This window comes from Anser brachyrhynchus (assembly GCF_964034855.1).
Source record: "Anser brachyrhynchus genome assembly, chromosome: 6".
Taxonomy (NCBI): Eukaryota; Metazoa; Chordata; class Aves; order Anseriformes; family Anatidae; genus Anser; species Anser brachyrhynchus.
In genome coordinates this window covers 9,999,060-10,017,416 of record NC_137700.1, presented here as the reverse complement: position 1 = coordinate 10,017,416, position 18,357 = coordinate 9,999,060, and the positions used below count along the sequence as shown (strand labels likewise).

General features: G+C 34.7%; 1 protein-coding gene across 18 annotated transcripts in view; it reads left to right on the top strand.

Moving 5' to 3' along the window:
• KCNMA1 (potassium calcium-activated channel subfamily M alpha 1) overlaps nt 1-18,357 on the top strand; it is a 470,622-nt gene that overhangs the window by 202,828 nt on the left and 249,437 nt on the right. For all 18 annotated transcript variants that reach the window (XM_080598324.1, XM_080598325.1, XM_080598315.1 and 15 more), the window contains one exon: nt 14,976-15,037. In XM_080598324.1, coding sequence (XP_080454450.1) covers nt 14,976-15,037 — 62 coding nt within the window. The remainder of the gene's footprint in view (nt 1-14,975; nt 15,038-18,357) is intronic.

Below are 18,357 nucleotides of genomic sequence, written 5' to 3'. Positions count from 1 at the left end.
TATAATATAACTTCTTAAATGTCAAACTCCCAGAATTTTGTTTGAAGTGATTGGATTCACTTTATATACCTTTTCAGTGGAGGGGTTGTATCATAAACTTAGCTGTGCAAAGAAAACCCCCAAATTCAAACCCCATAATCAGCCTAATACAGTTTACAGAAATCTGATTAAAACGGAGAACTACTTATCAAAGTTTTGTGCTGAAGGAGGCAGTAGACTCTTTAATTTGTTCCACAGCAAGTGAAGCTGGGCTTTACCTTTTCGTCTTTTGGATAGTAAGGCATCACTGTTGTTTTTTTGGTGGTTTCATTGTCGTTTGTTCTGGTGAAATGGAGTCCTACACGATTTTCTAGCATCAGCAGAATGCCAGCGCTCATATTTTCTGTGGGGAAAAAAAAAAAAAAATGGTTCATTGCCAAAATCAGATAAATGAGCAACACTGACAACTATAAAATAAAATAACATTTCTTCCTGTCACCTTTTACACAGAGCCCACTATTTACTCTTTGCTGGTTACTTTCTAACTTGGTCAAAACATATGTGTTTGTATAAAGAGGTATACATTTACAGAAGAGCAACTTATGTTCACACTCACATATATTACAAATATATGTTTAAACACATTTGCAATGTTGGTTCAGAGAGTTATCAGAGAAGTAAAACATCATCTGCCATGGATTTGGACAGAGGTGTTTTGAGCTGTAGGAGAGGTCTGAACGTCAGGACACACTTGGCTCAGTGTTTGTTTCCTTGACACAAAATTGTTCAGGAATGCATTTTGAGTCCTTGAAGCAGGTATACTCAAATATGCTTAGACATTTTAGGCCAAAGATAAAAACAACTTGATAAATTTTGTATCTTTTACAAGACTGCAAAATCTAAAAGTCACAGGAGTAACCAACTTATATTTACACCTGAGTTATACAACTTAATCTATCTAATAATAGTGAGATAAATTACCATGTGGTACCTTTTGCACTGTCCCTAGGGATATATCTTTCCATAGGTCATTTTCTGAGCAACTCTGAACAGTAGTTCAAGAAAAAATTAATAGTCTGAATATTGTGTATATAGTACTAGGCAAAAAATAAAGGTAGAAGGTAAGAATATAGAATCTCATTTGTAAAGACTTGTCCAGTTATGGAAAAAAAAATGCTTTGGGATAAAAGCATGTTACTTAAAAAAACAAAACAAAACAAAAGCAACAAAAAAACCAGGATGAAAGAAAAAGAGACTGAGAGGAGAGAAAGGAGACTACAAACTCCTCTCAGTAGCAGAGTAATTATAGCACTTATCTAGGTTGTGGGAAATATGTCATGTTCTTCTTCCATAGCATATTTAATTATTTACACAAAATAGAACATCTCAGACAAGAGGGATTAAGAAAGATGCAGCCAAAGCTCTTGTGTTCAGAGTCTGAGATTTAACACCCAATTCAGATTTTTCTTAATCTCTTGCATTTTAAGCAAATACCCTTCCCATTAACCATTGATTTCTCTGAAAGGAATAGAATTCTTCCCATATCTGATGAAATTCTCATCCTTATATGTATGCTTTAAACACGAAGCATTGTGTTTAATTGATTTTTTTTCCTTAAAAAGTAATGTAAAAATTAAGCAAATGCAAAATGTAAACATAAGCAAATCTGTTTTATGTGCAAATTTCCAGTTGGACATAAGTTGATTCCATCATCATATATAATCATATGTATTAAAGCATTCTTTATTTCTTGCTATTTATGAGCAGAGAAGTGCAATTCTATAGTAACCTAATTATGTTGGTGCTCCATCTTTTCTATTTTTTGTTTTCCAGTCATCTACCTCTTTAGTAAGAAAGAGGTAATTTGAAGCAATATATTTTGACAATTATTTTTCTCCCAGAAAACTTAACATTACTGTTACATTTTAGATATTCAAAATTTCTTTGTCTCTTACTGTGATAGTTTATATTGTTATTCTTGATTCAAGAATTGCAGAGAACTGCCACTATTTGCTAATAATTTACTGCTGTAGGAGGACATAAATTGTTGCTATAAATTTAAAACACACACAGTAAACTTGGTGTTAAATTTTGAATTGGGTAGCTTTTCAGATGATTTCACTTTTACATGTTAAACTCGTGGATTTCAGCCATTAAAGTGGTTCACTCTGATTAAAGGTTCTTACTTTTATAACTAGATGTGCTGATTTTGTGTGTGTGATTTGTAATGAAATCTGAAATATTCATATTATCATAGCTCAGGAAACAGGGACATAAAATGAAATGACAGACCAAACTGATACATTTGGCAAGACACATTAAAAACTTCAATAAGTTTTGGTTTATTTAACATAATTATGATGCTATGAAGGAGGACAATGTTTCTATGTGTTTATCAAACATGCTGATAAGAACTTAGCTCAGATACTTCTTATCAGCTTTTAATCCTGTTTTAAAAAACTCTGATTTCCAACACAGCACATTTCTGGCCTCTGTTTTCTTGAAGATACCTTTCAAAACATGAACTGATCATAAATGAATGTCATAACTACTTGTGTTTGCAGATGTAAGACAGTGAAATAATGACTGCTGTTTTTTAGTCAATAGAGGGACTCTGCTTAAATTTTGTTGAATTTGTTCTGAGAAAATACATGAAGAGTTAACACAATCTAAACAGGTGCTCTGTATTTTCAGTGCAGTGGTCATTTGTTTCTAGTCCAGCAAGGAACTGGAGCAAAGGCAAGACAGCTTGCTCAGTAAATTTGCAGCTTATACCTCTGCTGCCAGTGGCAGAATGCCTGTTCCAGGGTTTCCTTGTCAGTACAAGCAGTTCGTGTCACCCATTCTAACAAAGGCTTTGTTCATTCACAAAAGCTCATCCTCCTGGCTGTGTTTTACATTGTGGAATAGCCCTGCAGCATGTTCTGAGTACTAGTGACATCCTACTGTGGCTTTTGTATTTAAGAAAAAGCTGCAGCTTTAAAGTCAGATATATAAGCAGATATGGATGTGTTTGGTCTTCCTGGTGTTTTAATATATCTGGAACAAAGAAAACAAAGTATGTCTTGAGAAACTGCTTAAACAAGAGACTTCCAAGGAATACATCAGTAGTGCTGGCAATCATGTTAATTAATCAGTAGGTGGACTTCCTTTCTGAGTCAGCAGTGTTTAGCAGCCTTGGCACACTTTTACATAGGTCTTTGTCATAAGATTTTTTTGATCAAAGAGGATTTCTGAGGTTTTAGGCAATCAACAAAAGGAATTTTAACTTAATTTAATGTTTGAAATTATGAACGTTGAAAGCTTTTTCTTCCATCTCTGTTAGGGAGTCACAGAGGAAGCATGTCAGTCAAGGTGTCAAGAAAAAATTATTGCTATTATGCTATTAGAACATGATAGCATTTGTTTTTGTGCCTTGTCATCAGCAGAAAATAACTATTTCTCATATATTGGATTGGTACAAGTGTGTGTTTTCTTTTTTTTTTTTTTTTAATTTTCATTAGACTACATTTGACATTATTCTTCTAGCCACTACTGTATAGTTTTGAAAGCTAAGGGTAGTAAACAAGGATATTGGAGAGAGTTAAACTCGAAGTTGTTTCTACAAGCCTTTTATCACCTGATTATTGGATCTTATTTTTCAATCACACTAAAAATGCTCATAAAAAAAAGCTTTCAGTTTTAGAATTATAGCCACAGAGCAACATTGAAACATTCACTTGAAGAAGTTTGCTAAATAAATCAGTCTTTGTGTCCTTACAAAGAAACTGCTCTTCTTTCCCTCCTAGCCCTCAGAAAATAGACAAAATATTCACCATAAGTAGACGTTTATTGTGGAAAAATAACATTTTGCCTTCGCTGGATACATCATTGTAATATTTATTTTTTGCATTAGATCTTCAGTGATAGTTTTAAAACAATGATTCTGTTTCATACCTTGTGTGGATTTCACAGCATTTGTCACATGTTGAATCATAATTCCAAATTATTCTGAAAACATACCATCAGCATTTCCTTGATGATTAAAGCATGAAAATTTCTGATGCCTGTACTTAAGGGTATCAAAAGCTTCCACACCTTTCTCTGAAATGTGAAGAAACCTGCATGTAAGAATACAGCCTTCCATCAAATTGTGAACCAAGTTTCACCTGTAGTAGCATATAATTATACTTGTGCATATTATATATAAAATAAAAGAAAAACTTACGGTCATGTATTTTAAAGGAGTAGAAATCACTACATGAACATTTTTTCAGTTTACTTCCAAAGCCTGTAAAAGTGACTTTCTTAACACAAGGGAATGCTTTGCCATAAACCAAGATCACCATGATCCTGAAAATTTGATTGCTTTAGGTTTAGCTGCTCCAATGAAATTGTTAAATTTTATTGTGTAATTACATAGAGATCTTAGAGATCTCTATCTAATTAATGAATGTGTCAAAGAATTTATTGACAGGCTTTTCAGTTCAAATTTGTCTAAAAACAAAAGAGCTCACATTGTCTATACTGACGTTGCCATGGGAAAATGGGAGTTCTGGTTAGAGCTATATTTTTAAATAACCGCTTGAAAATTTTGCTGTTTTCAGATAAGTTGAAATATAATGCTCTTGTATAGACTTATCTCAGACATCTTAAGTCTATACAATGACCAAAATTTAATAAATATACTGCTACAATTTGTAGTCACTGCTCACACTGTTGCTTTCTCCACTTTTTTCTTTTATATGCTAATTAAAGACATCTTTTTGTCTTTCCAAATTCTCACATAAGGCTGGATAATTAAGTAGGTTGATCAAAAATCATCAAAATGATCAAAAAAGTCAAATTTTCAGTCTTTAAAGCAGATTGGTATGAGAGATGCTTTCTTGTGTCTATCAGTCAAAGCTGTCAATTTCAGCGAAACAAATGAAGGACAAACAATATGAGAGAAAAAAAAAAGATGAAGAACAAGCTAAAATAAAACAAATCCTTGCAAAGGTGTCTTTCAGAACTACTGTGTTGTTCAACTGCCTCAACAGGTTTCCACCATCCTATTTAGCAGGGTTTCTTTGCATTGATTTTGTTCACTGATGTCTGGTGTTTGGTATTTCATTTAATTGCCACAGGAAAGCTACTGAAGTAACTGACAGTAAGCTGTGTCTGATCAATGACCAGACCATGTGAATCAAGATACAGTGAGCTCCAGATCATGCAAGTCTCTGAAGATATCATTGTCCCTATTAAGAAGTCATGTTGGTGTTGGCTACGTCTCTTTAGAAGTCTGTGGAAGAGCTATGGGTTTTCCTAGACTTAAAGTAGAACTTGACCAATGAATACAAGGCTTCATTCATTTGCAGATATTAGCACTTGTTATACTCTATGTACCATTCTGGAAATGGAAGTGGAAATCTTACAATTCTGGAAAACATCCTTATAATTACAGAAGATATTTATATAAATTAAGTAATGTTAAAGGAGAGATGAGAGCTCTAATGGTGAGTATGGCAGCAGCAAACTGTTTTTGCAGTTCATCAGATGTATTTAGCAGTGGTTCTTTTCCCTTCTGAGGACTGTCTTGTTTTTAATATGTTTTAAAGTACATTTTTTGACAGGTGTTCAAGTGCTTTTTTTATATATAATGAATGATTTGACCATTTCTTCTTCATTCAGTCTTCATAAATTAAATTTCACTGGATTTTACTGAAATCAAGAACTTTCTATTTCCACTGTAGCTAAGGGCTCAATATTGGCTCTCAGCTACAGTCATGCTATGAGGAGCTTATAAAAAGGAAAATTGAGAAGAACAGTTTATAGGTAACTGTAATCAACATATCTTTTTTGCTCAGTGTGACTATAGAGCCAGTCATGCATCCATTGGAAATCAGTGTGAGTTATGCTTGTAACATTATATATATATATATAAAAGTTAATTTTATTTTTGTTGACATTAATGGATAATTTGGATGACTGATAGGTAATCAGGAGGAAGGGCTTTTTTTGGAGGAATTACATATATTATATATATATATATAATATACATACATGTGATACTGTAAGTTTGGCATTTATCTCTAGAGAATGGCACAGTGTAACAGAAAGTACTACGTGGTTGTTTTTTTTTTTTTTTTTTTTTTAATAATGCAATTAAATACTAGATTGGCAAAGCTGTATGCACTTTAATTGGTCATATTGCCAGGCACTCTCCCAGCAAACCTAATTAACTTCAAGCTACACAGCACCATTAACAGATGGGATTTTTTGTCTTGTATTTTTTTCACTAATTAGAAAATCTCACTCTTTTCAAATTTATGGATTAAACAGAAATTTTCATTTTATTGTCAATATGTCAGTGTAAAAGTAGAGGAAAAAAATAACTGCATAATGAAAGGAAAAATAAAGGTGAAATATGTTTTGCTTTATTAGAAGAAGCATGTACAGAACATGAAATGACAAAGATATTTCTTTTAAGATTCCTCCTAAAATGAGTATGTGTGCATAAAATAAAAGCGTATTAAGATAGTCTTTTACTTTGGTTCATTTCCTGCTTTGATTTTTCATGTTTCTGGGTCTGATGTTTACTTTAATGATTCTTTAATTCTGATCCAACAGCATCCCTTTAAAAGGAAAGACTTAATTTCAAGCAGTCTGCTCAAAGCAGTAGTCTGCTAAAGTGTATGTAAGTTGTATCTTTTGTTGGAGAGAGAACAAAAACCAGCTCATGGCAAACAGGCTGAATTTGCCTTTTTTTTTTTTTTTCCTTTGGCCCAGAGGTGTTACCTATCTGACTCCTAATGACCTGTTATCTTAATTATTTACTACAGGTATGAATAGTTAAACAAGCTTGCAGTGATTCAGACCTTTGCTGTGCATCTTACCTGACCTGTTCAGATAATATTTATTTAGTTGCATTCAGTGTCCATGCCAAATGAAAACAAGAGGGAGAATCAGAAGCCTGGAGAGGTAAAGTAACATGCTGTAGTTCATATACCAAGTAAGAAGCCAAATTAGGGCTAATAACCAATTTTTCTGATTGCTTATGATTGTCAGCCAGAGCTTATGCTGACCTGTTTATTGCTGTTTAAGTCTTATTTTTATAATAAAATCCTTGCTATTAATTTCCCTAGGTAAATTCACAGAGACTTTGCCTATTGGTTCATAAAGGTAGTCCCCTTCCACTTTTGTATAAACTTTTAGTTTTCTTCGTAAATAGAAAGCCTATTTGAACTTTGCTTTACAAGGGCAAAATTTATACAGCAGTTCTCATAAAGCTGATGAAGTTTTTAGTGCTTGTTTTACTGCATGTTGGTGACCAGTTTATTTACTGTAGAATTTCATAGCTAATTAGCTTTGTAGTGCAATTTATTGTATAATAAAGCAGACACTGTAATTGAAAGGAAAGAATTTGCATGCAAATATTTGCAAGTCTTGGGGTTTCTGAGAAGATTATAATGTGGCCATCAAATTACAATGTTTGGATTTAGTGCTTTAATTGCATCAAACTGAAAACTAAGGGCTGGTAAATACTGGCTCTGAAGACTTAGGTGCTTTTGAGTATTTTCTGACTTCCCTAACAGGTGAGTTTGTTCACTGTCTAGCTTGGAGGTGCCTAGTTCCTTCCAGAATTAGGTTCTAAATCCTATGTGGCATTCAAAGTGTGGAAGAAATAGTAGAAATGTTTTGTTTAACTCCGCTGCCTGCCTTTTCTGCATGCAAAAGGGCAGGATCAATAAGTCACCAAGGCAGATGTACTAGCTAGCACACAATCCAGTGAACACATGCGTTAAGATTCATAGCTGTTAACATGTTTCTTGTCATCAGCAGCAGATGCTGACTGTAGAATTTGCTCTTGGGCTGTACTCATATATATATATCACTGCTGGTTCTTCATTCTGCTATGTCCCAGCAAGCACGGCTCTTTTACAGGGAGTATATTAGCTGCAAAATCTGTTCCCTATACTTGTGAATAACAGGTAAATGACAAGAAACTTCCTAGTTTCTTAGAAGTCTTTGAACTTTGTATTTATTATTTATTGGTTGAAGGAACAAGATGGAATCTTATTTTTCTCTCTTTATTATTTTATCACTAGGTTTCTCATCTAATTCCCCTGCTTCATGCTTCGCTTGTTTGTGATTTGCTGTTGTAAGGTGGCTCATGATGGCTGACATGTGGTTAGATATTTCTCTTTAAAAGAAGCTGACATTGTATGCAGTTGTTCTGGAAGGTATTAATTAGATATTAAGAGAGCATTTCGTCAATAAGAAGATGACCTTGCGAACCTTAATTTGGTAGAATGACTTCCCAAGAGCCCCTAGGAATTCATATCCTCACAGAGTAGATGGTGGAAAGTAATATTCCTAATGTTTTATACTTTTGCCTTCCTCATCTCACTTATTTATGCATTGGCCTGGGGGGGACCAGGTAGAGAAGTGGAGGCAGAAAAGCTGGACAGAGGCAATGTGTTTAAACCCAGAGAAAACTCAGTGTGAAGCTCTACCCAGAGCATGGTACTGTCCTACTCATGGATCTCAGATATACTCACTCCTGTCTCTACTCCTGTTTATCAGGGTATAGCCGAGAACGTCTCTAACAGAAATTCTCTACTAATTGTTATAAAAATGCATATTACATTTTATTTGTCTTGACAAGTCATGAAGTTCTGAAGACCATTTTGTTGGATGAACTAACGTGAATTACAGACACCACTATAAATTGGGGACTGCCTTGCTGGAAAGCAGTGAGTGGGAGAGGGACCTGGGGGTCCTGGTGGACAGCCAGATGACCATGCGCCAGCACTGTGCCCTTGTGGCCAAGAAGGCCAATGGCATCCTGGGGTGTATCAGAAGGGGTGTGGTTAGTAGATCGAGAGAGTTGTGTTCCTGCTCCAGCAGGGGGATTGGACTACATGATCTTTCTTATGATCTTTCAGGGTCCCTTCCAATCCCTAACACTCTGTGATTCTGTGAATTGTATAAATTTAACATCATGCAGCTGCTTTGATATGCTGTGATATATCCGCAGGGAATAATAATAATAATAAATCTTAATGAAGTGCTACCAAAAATGAGTGGAGAACACTGATTTTTGGAAAGTCTTTCTTATTATAGTAAACAGCTCTTTCTTCATCTGTATTTATAGTAACCTCAGAGATACTAATTGCTCAGCTGTTGATATCAGCTGCAATGCATAATTTCTTACCACTTTGCCTAGATGGAATGCTTTCTGGATTTTGTTGTTTACATATAGGATATCAGTTAATGAGACATCAGTTTAAGCAAGGCATTTTGGCTCTTTTGTGGTCTAGTCTTGCTCAAGTCTTACTTTTTTTGTACTACATTAGTTGTAAAGATGCTGGTGCACATCCTAGAGTCTGCAAATTAACATTGGATTGCCAAAGATCAAGTAATTCTTCCTTCTGAAATATAACTTGAAGCTGGTGTGTCCTTAGAAATGTAGGTCTCCATTCCTAATAAATCCAGACAAATAAATTCTCTGTGTTTATAAAAGAAATACAATTGCTTTCCCTTCTTCTGGTCAAAGGAAGTTTATTTTGATATTTCAAGTGTGTAATTTTTCTCTCAAATTAGGCCAAAACCTCAGGCTATTGGAATGCTACTGATGAAAACTTTAGAATTACAAAATTAGTGGATCCTTGAGTTAACCAGGATGTAGCTTTGTGGTCATATGTTATGGTTTGTATTATCCTTAAGTAATTCAAATTATAAATGTTAATAGAACAATTTAATATATTATAAACAGTAAAGTTGGCGTAGGGGTCAAAAACGTAATCTTAGCATGGTAAGAGCTTCAGACACAGATTTCTGAAGAGCAGTGCACAATAAATTGTTGTAAGATAACAAAATAAGAACTTTTCCACCCTCTACAAAGCATAAAATGTTTTATTTTTTCACAAATACCCCCCCTCCCCTCCCCAATATAATGAGGACCATATACTCTCTAGGGCCTCTGTAAACCTAGTGTTAAATAAAAGGTAATGGATGTCACATGAGATATTTCCATTCATTAGCTCCAAGACAAATCCAGTTCAGTCATCTTAGGGAAAAAAATAAAATTCAAAGAAGATGAAATATGTGTATCACACTACAAGTTTTCTACCCTGATGACATGAAAGAGAAAAGGGCTGTATTTCAGGAGCAGGGAAATAGTAAAAATGACTCTTTATGGGCAGAGATTGACAAGTTTGCCCTCAGGCACCCTCCAAGTAGATGGCTGAATGGCTTCTGCTGCCTGCCTACTGCATAGCATATATGGGAGATCTCATCCTGCCTCTGAAATATTGAAATAACCTATCTTGAAACAAATGCATAGCAAGAAGCACAAAATATATGTCTTAGGTTCTTCAAAGACATCAAGTTCAACATATTATGTTCCCCCTCCACCCCAGAAACCTCTGTGCTGGTACGTTTACCATTGATATGCATTTACTTAAAAGATGTTCTTTTGATGTTCTCAATCTAGAATGCCAATAGTGTAATGTATGATCTTGAGTTGGAAAGCAAGGGATATATTTCATCTACTTTATCTATGTGTGTGTATAGATGTGTGTGTGTATGTAAATAGATATGTTATGTTTTAATTTAGTATTCAGAATACCAGAAAGTTTATTCATAGGAATAGTTCATAGAAACCATTAGAAAGAAAAAAGAACAGAGGAGTACAGAGTATGGGAACATGGAGAAAGAAGCCAATTTTAATTATTGTATGGTTTACTTTGTATAAGTCTTTATCAGAGACATGTCTATCAGTAATGTTTAGACCTATAGCACATTTGCTATATATAGGAAGAATTGGCAGGGAGAAGGAAAAGGAGAAGCAAACAGTGCTGTTTGAAGTATTTTACTTGGTTCCATATACAACCTGGAGGAAACATATGCAGTGAGATTGTAAATAATGAAGCTAGGATTTAGCTAGTGCAACAAATACCTTGAAAACTGTTGATATTTCTGGCTTATTTTTGATGTCAGATAGGTGTTTCTAAATTCTGTGTATGCAAATAATACTTCCTTCAAGATGAATTCATAGCTTTAGTGGGATTGTTATTCGACTGAAGTGCTACGTGTGGATATACACATCAAAATGTAATTCAAGGAGAACATCTCTGGTATTAACACTTCATTAGTAATTTAAAGGAACATAGACTGCTGTATAAGAGTACATAAGAAGTCCGGATTTGTGATATGATGTTTTTGATGCATTCATTGCAGGGTTGATGTGGAAAAAATGTTTCTACTCTAGAATCTTTACACTACTCATTACTGTGTATGTAATAATTATAACTCTTCTTTCTAATGTGAACAGCCTTTCCATTTTTCCATGCTTCTTCAGTAATGCCAGGACATGAGTTCAATGCAGTTGTAGAAGAAACAGTGCCACCCCTTGGATTATCATTATTATCCATCTGTTACATAGGTCTGGCCCTGGAAGGTGTGCCGAGCCCCTTTGGGGTTATCATGGCTTCATCCTAATAGTATTTGCTCAATGCCTATACTATCCCTGCAGCTTTGCTATGTTACTCTATTTTTATAAAATGTCATTTTTTTCCCCCCTTTTTCCCCTTTTATTTCCTGTGACTGTTCTTAGTGTGGATGCATGAAGTATCTCAAAAGAATAGTCAAAGATCTTCTGGGGCATCTTACCAGAATTGGAGAGAGCAAAATCTTCTTTACAGTTTTCTTTAAGTGGATTTTTTTTCTGGAGTTTGTCTGGGTTCTGCTTCAAAAAGGCAGTGTATACTTTTGTTGAACTCTGTCTGGATTTTCCTTAATTTTATTTTTAATGAAAAAAATAAGGATATGTAGCAACTATTCCATGTTTATTCTCCCTTTCTTTTAATCAGACTGATATTTATTTTTAACTCAATGCTAAATGCTTAGTCAGTGTAGCTGCTAGCATAGGATTTCGCATTTCTCAATCTTAAACAAACAGTAATTTATTATAAATTAAAAGATTCTTTCCTTCCAGAGAGAAGCTATAATAGATGTGTAACAATTGCAGTGCTGTGCCAAATGCACTGGAATAATAAACAGAGCCAGCAAGCTTCTCCCCATGGCCTAGTTAACATGGCAGTAATTCACATACATATATGCTATTTCACTCCCTTAGTTTCTAGTTTCTGTGGGTTTGGGGTATCAATCGTTCTAGATTTATACCTCTCTTCAAACATAATAAGTTCTCAAAAATAGATGTTGGCTCCCATGGAAAATCTTGCAAGGACTCAAATCTGAATTTAGACCTAAACTCAAAAATTGTCTCCCTGGATCTAAATAACCAGGTTACATTCAGCGTTTTTAGGTGGGAATACAGCTAAATAAACCTTGCATTTGAGACTCTATCAAATTGATTTATTTATCATGGAAGGGCATTAATTTTATTTTTATTTTAATATACCTTTAAAATGATTGATTCAGGCCCTTCTTTTTCCTCACACTTAGCATATTTGTGTTGAGCTCGATAACTCTGTCACTTAAGCAAATGAAAAGTGTGTTTCTCTGCTGGCAGGATAATAATGGAGTTTAAGATTCCATTTTCTTCTAATTCCCTTTCCGTGATTTTTGGGGACATTATGAATAGTAATGCCAGGTATGTGCATTGGGGTAGTAGAAGAGGAAGCAAGACTTGACTTAAAGTCAGGTGTATACTACAACAGGGGAACGGTGTAGTTGTTTTGTCATATCTCACTGGAGTAGCATGGGAATCAAGCGTCTTACAAAATTTAGATATTTGCATTTTAATGGAAGTTATATGAATTCTCATAGAACATTTAAATTCTTTAAGCATCTTGGAAGATCTTACCCAGGACTTATTTAACTTGATTTAAGCACCACAGTGATGATTATTGAGAGACTGGATATGATGAAAATGCAAGACTGGTATACAGTTATGCTGGTTTCATTACAAAGGTATCCTTTGGCTAGGAGGCAGTGACTGAATATTGTGACCTAAGACAAGTGAACAAGAAAATCAAAATCCATCTTTACTTTTGTACTTTGCAGAACTTGAAAGAATGAGAAGAGTAAGTCAGCTTCTTTCCTATTATGACAGCTTCAGAAAAAGGTGTTTTAACTTATATTTATTAAGAATTTTTCTATTTTTGAAAGTGTCTCGCTCTTTCAAAAATATGTTATTTAAATCTTTTCATCTCTAAAATGAAAATAAAAATACTTTTCTCTGGAATCCACGTGAAAAATAATCTCAAAACATAGAATACTATGTTGTGATTACTTAGCAAAAAAGAAAGATCTGCACAGAAAGCAAGCAAAACTGTGGCTGATGTCCTTTGACTGGGGAAAAAAAAAGTTAGCTTAATCATTATAATGAAATTTGTAGCTGGAAGAGAATTTCATTCCAAATCCTTCTAATATTTGGAGCGGAGGTGTTAGTGAATCATGGCTGGTTCAAGGATCTAGTGAGATAGTCTTTGGGAACTGATTTCTCTGTTCATTAGCCAAATGCAGTTCTAATAATTTCCAGTGCCAGCTTCTAGATCTGAAGCCTATATTGAATGAACAAATTTTTTTTTCATTGTCCATCTGTTCCTTGAACAGTTGCGATTGTCAAGAAAAGTAGCAATAGTGGTGGTAGTACACATTAGTGGTGATATTCATACAGATGAATAAATCTGTTTAGTCAGAACTCGACTGACATTGCTAGTTTATTTCACAAATATGGTTGTTTACATGATGTGGTTTTTAGCCATTTCTGACCTAAGAAGTTGTATTTTAACTGGGACTGTGAGGAGCTGCATGTCCCCTTAGTAGTACTCTGGTCTATCTGGTCTTGAACTACCAATGCTCTGGGTTTATTTTAAGGGATGTTACTTCTAAGCAGCTACTTGAGAAGTACCTGTCAGAAGACTCAAGAACATTCTGTTTTGATTCTGTAGGCCAGTAGATCAGATAAGAGTTGCAGGAGACATAATTTTTCATCTGTTTTGTATCTTCACTGTAGCAGACAGTATTTTTTTTTCGATTTCTTCCAATAAAATCATATTCTATCATACGAAAAATAGCTTATTGGATCCATGTTTTAAAATTCCAAATTACCCAGGGGATGGCATTGTTCAAGAGAATAAGCCTATCATTACCATATCAGACATCTAAGTTACAATGGGTACAGAAACTATTGTGTAGTTGATGATTTTTCAAGACAAAATTAGAATGCAGAAACTTCAGTTATGCTGTCCTGTGTAGATGCAGACCCACTTTGGGTAGGATGTGAAACTAAATGTTCCCAAAGTGCTAGAGCCAGTAGAATAGACAAATAGACTTTATGTTTGGGGGGGGAAAAAAAAGTTAGATGTGATTAGTCCAGCTTCTGATGTACTAGGCAGAAGAGCAATTTCTACACAGCTAATAAGGGCTAGATGCCATATGTAACAAAATACATTTGTTCAAAAAATTCAACAGATTTAAAAGGGGAAAAATTGCCCTGGGTGTGTATCCTTTGTATACAAGTTGCATCAAGCTATTATTTTTTAATATGTTTGGAAGTTAACTGGTGTTTTAGTGGACAAGAGTGCAAAGTAAATACATATTTTTACACAGCCTTATACATAACCGGTGGATTTCAAAAGCACGTTTATAAATGGAAATTCAGCATAATCTGTCATTGCTCTTGGTTTACCTACCATTGAGCAGATGCTTTTTACTGTAGTCCTGAAAGACAGTTCTTTTAAACGTATACTGCAACTTTAATGGCATACAATGGGATTGCTGGCTATTCGAAATTTAAGATTCTAAGTTAGCAGAGGTTAGGATTTAAGACCTAATTGTCTACTGGATTGCCCTGCTCTGAGATTCGATGTGTTTGTGGCTCTTTTTCAATGCAAGAAAGCATTCTGTGATAATATATACTGTTTGAAATTCAAGGAGTAACAACCTTAATAGAGCAAATGACAGATGAAATAAAAAGAATACTATTTTATGATTTTTATTGTGTGTAGAAGAATAAATGTTTCACTTTAACACTGTTAATAATCACTCCTACTTTTCTTTTGTAGGTTGTCTTAGTCTTCGCTCTTAGTATTGGTGCTCTTGTAATATACTTCATAGATTCATCAAAGTGAGTATTCTAGAACATTTTCCTTTCTCTTCTTTCCTACTGCAATTATACATCTTTGAATTGCTCCATTAATCTACTTCAACTCTGTGTTTGATTTCATTGCCTGAGTGTGAAGAACTTTATAATGGTGCATGGTCTACCAAATAACTCAAAGATGGGAAAAATATCCAATATTAACTGGATTGAATGTGATGCCATTGGATCTGTAGGAAGCGTAGGCAGAAAAACAGTACTTTTGTGTGTTGAGTTTATACATACTGTTGCAAAATTGTTTTTTATCTTTATTGGGCATGTGTAAAATCTTTCAAAATCAAGACCAGGATAATAAATATCCACCAAAGAGGGAGAATATGCGCCAAAAACTTAGTTTGCAGGAGGAAAAAACAAAAAAAAGTGTTTCAGGAGACTGACAGGAACACTTCTGAAAACAACAAAAAATTCTGAATGAAGTAGACAGTATGAGCATTATATCTCTCATATCTGTTCAGATTTGCAGCTCCTGCATTTGATAGATATCTCCCAAGATAAGGTAGGCCATTAAAATCTGCAAAACATATCAATATTTTTTAAATTATCAAATTTAAATTATTTTTAAATTGTCACACACCACCATTATCATAAGAGTACTGTCTTTTGGCCAGGCAACAGAAAGTTTAATCCTGACCTATTAAGGTTTGTGATGATTTGGGACAAAACAGCATAACTAGGAATATCCTTCATTTAGTCCCATTCATAGTCCACCTTTGTTTTCTTGTTAAGCTGGATGCTGGCACTGGTGGAAGAAGCAAATCAGTAGCCCAACTCAGAAGAAACCATAGTTAGTAAAACATTATTCTCTTAAATTTAATTGTTCTGGGAGGATGATATAATGAAATGTCAGTAGCATTTCAAAGCTTTTGAACTGTACATTTACTGCTTTTTTTTCTTTTTTCTTTTCTTTTTTTTTTTTTCTGAATGAGTTTTAGGGTTACCTTTACTCTAACAGTTAAGGTACTTTGCTGGAGTTGCTCATATGAGCCTGCCTAGCTGTCGGTAGTAACAGTGGGGGCAATGTGATACAATCCCTACATGACCCAGAAAATCAGATGTTTCACTTCTGCTGTTTATACTTTCTGATATCTAGGCAGGTTGTAGCACCAGCAAAAGGTGGTCTTGAATATATGAATGTCAGCAATATGTTGTGTGAGTCAAGTCATACCTTTGTAGTCTAGATGTGCCAAGTAAATTAAGGCAGAGATTTTCTTTGTGGAGACGAATGAAGTGGTGAGAAAACTCAAGGTCTATGCTTCTTCCTCCTTAAATAGAGTGTTCTCAATTTTAGCAACCTATTCCTTTAATATGTCACCACTGAAGCACATAAGGTGGTGCTTTTCTGAAGATCTTTTTCAAGCACAACGGTAAAACTTCTTGGTGCCCAACATGTCCAAGTCAAAGGCGTCAAACAGAATAAGATCTGCTTCCACTCATTTCAATTTCAGACCAAAAAACCAGATACTTATTTCTCAGAACAATTGTCTGTTGTGATAGTGATTGTTTATATAATGACTTTCAGGCACTGTATTCTAGAAACCTTTGTTTAATTTTCTTCCTCAAGGACAGCAAAGCTGACAAAATAGGAGATGCTTCTGGGGTGCTTAAGCTTTCTGTGCGCTACCTAAACCATGTACTGCTACTAGCTTATTAGCTGCTTTTTCAGTGGGGTTAAAAAAATGTTTTAACTGTACATTTCTGTAAGCTTTCAGCCAATGTTTAACACACAACTGCAGTTTAAATTCAGCGACCTCAAGTTAATATATTACACTTACAGACTTTTCCTGTTGTTTTTCCTCCTCTTCTCTTACCTTGCTTTCTTCCCACACACTCTTTTTTTTTTAATGTTCATTAGTTGTTTAAATCAGGTTAGAAGCTCCCCAGATATTTCCCTGAAGTGAAAAATTTTGCTTCATTTTGTATTAACAGTTTACTTGACTTGTACTGCAGCAATGTAGAATGAAATGTGGTAGTTATATATCGGTCTATTTAAGGTCCTAAGTGTATGATTAAGTAATTCCTTTTAGGATCTGGTCAAACAGGAAATGGGGAAGGGATGAAGGTGGTTTGAGAGGAAGACCATGATAAAACAGCTGGACAAGTGGAAACTGTCTTGGCGTGTAGAGACAAACAGGGTCTAGTTTGCACACTGGACAGTGATATATACCATTGCGAGATTTTTCTTGGAGATGCATTCTATAGCTGTTGTATTCAACCTGTGCCATGGACACTTAGCTGTCATTTGAGCTAACACCTAGAGTGACAAAAATCATGTCTTCAATACAGAGTTGAAAAGTAAGCATTTGTCCAGAACAAAAAGCTGGATTTATTCATCCTAATCTACCAGTAGTTTTGTAGACACAATGGACAGCTATGTACTTGAAGGAATCCTACATGACTTCATACACAACAGGCCTCAAGAAAATGGGCACAGCTTTTACCACCACTTTCTTGGGTGGTGAGGGAAGGAGAGAAAGGAGACCCCACTCAGTTCTGTCAGTCAAGGACTTGTCATGATTAATTCTAGTGAAAGGCACTGAGGAATTCTGTAAGGTCAATATTGAAGATACTACTCATTGTTCCCTCTGCTACAGTCATGGTGTAGGGAAGGTGACTGCAGGTAAAACAAATGACATCACAGCTGAAAGGAGTGTAAATTCAATGCCTTTACTTCTTACGTGCTGCCAGCTTCAGTCATTGTCTCTTAGTACCACAAGTTATATATAGAATATTTTTGCGTGCTAGCAACTAATGGAAGATTATAGTCATTAAAGTGGAAAATCATTGAGCAGAGAAATGACTATTTTAGCATTCCTACCAATTAAATCCAATCACATCCCAGTAGGAAATGTTTCACCTATTACTAAGTACTAGCCTCCTTCATTCTTTTATTTATAGCATTACATTCATAAAAAAACTGCTTCCTTGGACAATGGCATTTTTCAATACCGGGAATAGTTAAACATGAAAATTTTGCCAAAGATATATTGTCAATATCATCCACAAAATTATTTTATTTTTGGGGTAACAACCAAAACATTACATTTTTATTTTTAGAGATTGGTTCACTTTAATGTCTGTCTTTCATTTTTAGTTTGAATAAAAGACCATTCAAAGAAAAAGTCATAAGCAGTTACTCAGGAGAGTTTTGATTAAGAAAGTGATCTACTTTAGTACATAATAGCATCATATATCCTAATAATGGTTCTTTCCTGGTTCATGTTTCCTTTAAAACTTTTCATGATTTAATTCTTCAAGGTAAGAAAACAATGGAATCATCCTTCATTTTA